Source organism: Ixodes scapularis, unplaced genomic scaffold (genome assembly GCF_016920785.2).
Source record: "Ixodes scapularis isolate PalLabHiFi unplaced genomic scaffold, ASM1692078v2 PGA_scaffold10__122_contigs__length_95168666, whole genome shotgun sequence".
Classification (NCBI taxonomy): domain Eukaryota; kingdom Metazoa; phylum Arthropoda; class Arachnida; order Ixodida; family Ixodidae; genus Ixodes; species Ixodes scapularis.
Genome location: NW_024609836.1, coordinates 66,264,883 through 66,270,891, shown reverse-complemented (window position 1 = coordinate 66,270,891; position 6,009 = coordinate 66,264,883). Strand labels below are relative to the sequence as shown.

The 6,009-nt window shown below is 39.0% G+C and overlaps 1 protein-coding gene across 1 annotated transcript; it reads left to right on the top strand.

Moving 5' to 3' along the window:
• Nucleotides 1-235: 235 nt before the first annotated feature.
• Nucleotides 236-3,738, top strand: LOC120839558. The gene is made up of 2 exons (XM_040209866.3): nucleotides 236-308; nucleotides 3,188-3,738. The coding sequence occupies exons 1-2, from the start codon at nucleotides 236-238 to the stop codon at nucleotides 3,736-3,738; spliced, it is 624 nt and encodes a 207-aa protein (XP_040065800.1).
• The last annotated feature ends 2,271 nt before the right edge of the window (nucleotides 3,739-6,009 follow it).

The window sequence follows — 6,009 nt, the reverse complement described above, 5'->3', positions numbered from 1 at the left end:
TTGCTGCCTGTTTTTTACTTTAATCCAAATCACCCATATTTCAGCTTTGATAGATTTTTACAATGTCAAAGTCCAAAAATAACTTTAAAAAAAATTTAAACGTTTGTAGGTTCAATGAAAGTACTGCTTCATTCATAAAGTTTGTTGTGCAACTTTAAACAATAATTCTGAAGAGTAAGTGTTAAATGTGTAACTAACAGTCGTGTTTCTTGTTACAGGAAGCCTGTGAACTACAATGGCATTCCTTGTGACATTCATGACTCTGCTTTGTTTCAATCTGGTTTTAACTTTGGACTTTCCGAAATCAGGTACAGCTATGCTTTATATGTATATCGACGCATTTTCTTCTGTCTGAGACTTTTAAGTACGCATAAATCTGACATGGCGTTAACCACATGTTATTATTTAGCCTTACTTAAAAAAATATAAAACGCAAAAGGAGTTTTCTCTAGGCAGGTGTAATATAATGGCCGATATATAATTTGTTTTTATTAGGATGCAATGAGATTATGAATAATAAATACTGGAGACCCATTCAAATTTTATATACAAGAAAAAATAATATTGATAACATAATTTTTTAGATGAGCTTACACCGGTAATCAAATAAATTGTTATATGCTGTTCATGCACACGTTGATGCTACAGCGGATGAAACAATGATGGAGATTAAGTTTAACAAGAAATGATTCATGGACAGGAAAGGTGCGATGTACGTCATACAGCGAGATCATATCCTTTAATACAGATATGCGGGTACATGTTTTAAATTATGGTAACAGAACGCGGTTAGGAGGACGCCTCTATATTCGTTATTTAGAATGACCGTGCGCAGGTACTGGCGCTGCGGTACTCACTAAAAAAACTTTATTTTCCGCTTTCCCTCATAGCACTTTGGAGAGCTAATCACTGCATTCTACAGAGAATGCCCGGCGGATAACGAGGCTGAAAATAGCTTAACACATGAAGAACGGTCCGTGCTGTGGCACCCCCACACCGTACTTCAGAGTAGACAATTTCCGAAATCCCCCAACCCTTTTGAAAAATATCATTTGTATAAGAAATATGTGTGTTCAATGAAAACACATTAATCATACAAGATATATAAGAACATATGAGAACCAAATAAGAACCATGTAAGAACCATATAAGAACCACATCAGAACTACATAAGAACTATATAATAACTATATAAGATACATAAGAACATGTAAGAACTATGTAAGAAACTTAAGAGAATTTCCTTATAGCTTTCTTATATGTTCCTATATATTTTATATGGTCCCTAAATGGTTCTAATATGTTCTTCTATATCTTTTATGAATCATATGTGTTTACTGAGCAATAGAAATTTCTCATAGAAATGACTTTTTCACTAGGCAAGCGCCCCGTCCTTCACTCGAGCAATCATGGTAACGGTGTTCCTACCGTTGCCTAGTAATCGGTAATTACAACCATTTGGACGCTGACAGAGTATTTAAGTTACTCTGACAGGGTAGTTTCTCATGCCGATGTTTTTTTGAACATAAATGACGTGAGCCCAATTACCCAGAACAAAATCCGAGGCTCGAAATTTGTTTTCTTTCCGCCATAAAACGCAGGTCGAGACTTGGCCGGTTTTTGGCGCGCTGACTCTCTTTGCCACGGTGGCGTGCTGTTCTAACTGGTGCATTCCAAATATATTCAAAGTTGTGGTTCATGTAAGGAACACTTTCAATAGTGAAATCATCAAAGAATATGAACCACCTTTTTGTGACTTCCAAAAAAACTGCAAATACGTTGATAAAAAAATGGCTGCACAGATCACAAGAAGTAAATGTAAAGATCATTGTTAATATGGCGACGGTCCGCCGGCTGAACGACGCGATGGCTGTGCAAGACGGACAAACATTACGACGGACGTGGAACCGCTACTTCGGAACTGTCTGGTTCGTGGTACGGTACAATCGATCTTCAATCTCATAAAACGAGAGGAAGGGAAATAAGTGCAAAACAGTCGCACGACAAACAGTTCAAGTAACGTACTTGTTGTCATCGTCTGCTTCAAACGCCCATAAAAAAACAAAGCAAAAAAAAAAAAAATCCTGATAGGGAGTGATAGCCACATGACTTCCCGCAACTCTCTCCACCGAGCTTGCTTCGAGCCTCCTTGCACATGTTTCGGTTTTGGTTTACATCAGTTGCGTGTTTTGACTTTATTAAAATATACGTGACTGTGTAGCAAAATATTGGTTGGGTAGCCTTCTGAAAACATATTAAAGCGCCAGGCAAAAGAATTATTTTTTTCTTTTCGGGATGTCAGTAATTTGAAGACATATGCTGAATAAGCGTCGTGTAGATTGTAGAGGACTGTCATATCACTTTTAAACTTTCTCGTCAAAATATCAGCGTTATTGACACGGTGTATGTAATCCAGGATTCAACCTGGCCTGAGGTGAAGAAATCTCTTACAATATAATCATTCTCCTACAGCTTCAAAGACGCTGATAATAACTCAGAAACGCTAAAAAAATATGTAAACAATTCCGGTGACTCGGGGCTAAATTCTGGTTTTCTGTCGTAAATTCTTGGCTTTACAAGCAATTGATAATAAAAAAAAATCATGAGAATAATATTAATATTGTAAGAAATGTTTGCAGCTCGGCCAGGTGGAAGCGTGGATCGCATGAACATTGTGAAGAACGTTAACTTTGACGCGCAATTTTAAAAGTGATATAAAAGGTCTCTGCAACCTTCAGGGCGCTTATTCAGAATGACTCTGGATTACACTTAAAAGTGTGTAACCATCGGGTTGGTCTAAATTACCGCTCACTGGGAAAGTGACAGACCACCGTTCCCATGATCCCTCAAGAGCATGCCTGGGCGCTTGGGTGATCTAGAAAATTGTTTATTACATGGAATATGAGGCAATGTTTTAGTCACCATTAGACAAACTATAAATTACTTCAATGTCTCAGAATTATCGGAAATACAGATTTGAAGACAACACATTCACGTGCCCTTCCCCCCCCCCCCCCCCCCCCTATATCCACCCCTGCATAGCGTCAACGATAAAGTGACCGATATACATACAATGCAAACGCTAGAGATCGAATACAGATGTATGTACGAAAGCTTTGAGAGAAAGTTACCTAATTAGTATGTGAAAAGGGGCTTCATAGGGCACGACTGTTTTTTTTTTCCACAGAGGATTGCGACGTCCCGGACAAGGCTTGGCTGGAAGAGAAGCTCGACAAGCTTATCCGCAACCTCCCAAATAATCACCTGGTGAACGACACAAAATTGGAAATATTTCAAGGCGCCATGTTCTTGGGAGAAGGGAATCTCCTCGGCCTCCAGTTCCTCGAGCAAGACAAACCCTACAATACATTTTGTCGCGACAAGGAGACGGTCACTGTGTTTAGCGTTCGTTGCAAGCATTCATTGCGCATGCACATCCCTTGGAGGCTTTGTTCGGGGCACAACGGCACCATAATTTCTGAGGCTGGTCTTATCAGATTCGAAGGAGAGCTCGTGACGAGAAAGACTAACAGCGGCACAGAATATCGAATCAAGAATGTAATTCCGGTGACACTGGAAGGTTTGTACTTCAGAATGAACGGCGCCGGAAAAATCGTTTCAACGATTACGGGTGCGCTGGGATTTATCCTGTCGGGGCTTGTCAGATTGCTTTGGGCCTCTGCGATAACGCCTTTTGTCGAAGACGCGTTTCAGCAAACTTTGATGGAATTGAACTAAGTACGCAAGTAACGGCTCTTCAAGAGTCATTCAGCTGTTCCAAGCACAAGGCAGTTTCACTTCATCGAACACCACAATCAATATTTTGGCGGCATTTCGTGAATTCTCTCAAGAAACTTATGAACATATATTACAATCTTGATAACTTCACAATAGTTTCCTTAAGAGTAATGTTCCGGCCAAGTATTATTCATGTAGAAATCAAAGAAATAGTCGCAGGAGCTCCCGTGTTTTGTTCGCTGGTTCACCGTTGATACCTCCAGTTACTGTTGCATGGTATATCATTTTTGTATACATATGAGTTTCCAAGAAAAGGACTTTGTTAATTTGCACGCGTTGGCTTCCGACCTTCACTTGAGAAGCTATCTCGATATTCCTGAGTAGGGTGCATATTTCCTGCCTTTTTTGTTGCTGTTCTACGTCGTGCACTTAAGAGTGGCTATTTCTGATCAAAAAATAACGTTATTGAACGCTCGCATGGAATTGCGGATGAATATGAGATTTATTTAAGGATAATGTTTTGCTCTTTATAACCACTTCTTTTGTTTCCTAAGGCGTCGGAACGGGGTTTAATTGTATTTATATATTTATTTATTTGTTTATTTATTTATTATATTCATTTTTTATTTACAATAAGGTTATTAAGCAGTCATTCCTTATTTCCGAAACTTCTTAAAGGTATGATCGGAGGAGGTAGTGCGCAAAATACCTCTCAAGCTGTTTTTTTATTTATTTATTTTATTTATTTACAATACTGAAAGCTATTTCGGGCTGTTTCAGGAGTGTACAGCAATAAAATAACAGAAATACAGAACCAAAGATCAAGAACAATCACCGCAATACAATCATTTGAGTACAATTTCGGTTGAACCACACCACCGAAAATCACCACCACGAAGGAATACTAGTATGGCTCTGCATATAAATCAAATAATACAGCTTCAAACTTATCGGCACTGCCAATCCCAACAAAGAGGTCGCCATCCAAACTATTTCACTCCTCAATTGTTCTTACAAGAAAAGAGTACTTAAAAACATCGAGATTTGGTAAATACGGCTTGACACCAAACTTATTATTAACTCTCGGGGACCTTCTACCAGGAAGCTGTATATAGTCACTCGAACTGATGTTATAATGCCCATTGTAGAGTCGATAGAAAACTTTTAACCTTCCAATTTTTCTCCGCTGACCCAAAGTTGGCAGCCCCGCTTTTTTTCATAGTTCTGTTACCGATTCCGTTCGGCGATACTTTGAATAAACAAATCTTACTGCCCGCCGCTGGATACGCTCAAGTTGTTCTACTTGATATTTGACATATGGATCCCAGATCACGTGCGCGTATTCAAGAGATGACCGAACTAGTCTTATACGCAAATAATTTAACTTCAGGCGTTGTATTTTTGAGCGCCCGTCTTAAAAACCCAAGTTTTCGCAAAGCCGCACTAGAGACATTTCCTATATGTTCCCTAAAGTTTAAATCATTAGAAATTGTGACCCCTAAGTATTTAAAAGTTTCGGATTGTTTCAAAAGTGCACCATTATAGGAATACGGAAATATACTAGGCGACCTCCCCTTTGTGATTGTTACAAAAGTTGTCTTTTCAAAATTTATCTTCATATCCCATTTTTGACACCACTCGTGCATAGTAATTAACGAGTCATTTAATAGCATTTGGTCCCGTTGTGAATAAACTTTGATGTACATTAGACAATCGTTTGCAAAAAGACGGACTTCAACAGATGGAGGAATTTCAGGTACGATGTCATTTATATACGCAAGAAACAAAATTGGTCCCAAAACCGAGCTCTGAGGCACACCGGTTCCCCAGCGATCTCAACAAATTGAAATCTGTTTGACAAGTAAGATTTCATCCAAGAAACAATAGGCGTACTTACCCCAAAATCCAACAATTTTTTTAGCAGCTTCGAGTGCGTGACTCGGTCAAATGCTTTTGACAAATCAATTGATATCACATCTACTTGACCACGCTCATTTAAAACAGATGCGAAATAATGAGTCGCTTCAAATAACTGGGTGACAGTTGATAATTTCCTTCTAAAACCATGTTGTGTTTCATAAAACAGACCATTCTGTTCGATGAAGTCTGTGAGATGTTTACAAATAATATGTTCGAGGAGTTTGCAGGCAGTAGAAGTAGGGGATATCGGCCGATAATTTCCAACATCAAGCCGACTCCCGGATTTATGAATAGGGACTACTCGCGCAAGTAACCAGTCCTTAGGTAGCCTCCCCTGGCTCAATGACGCTT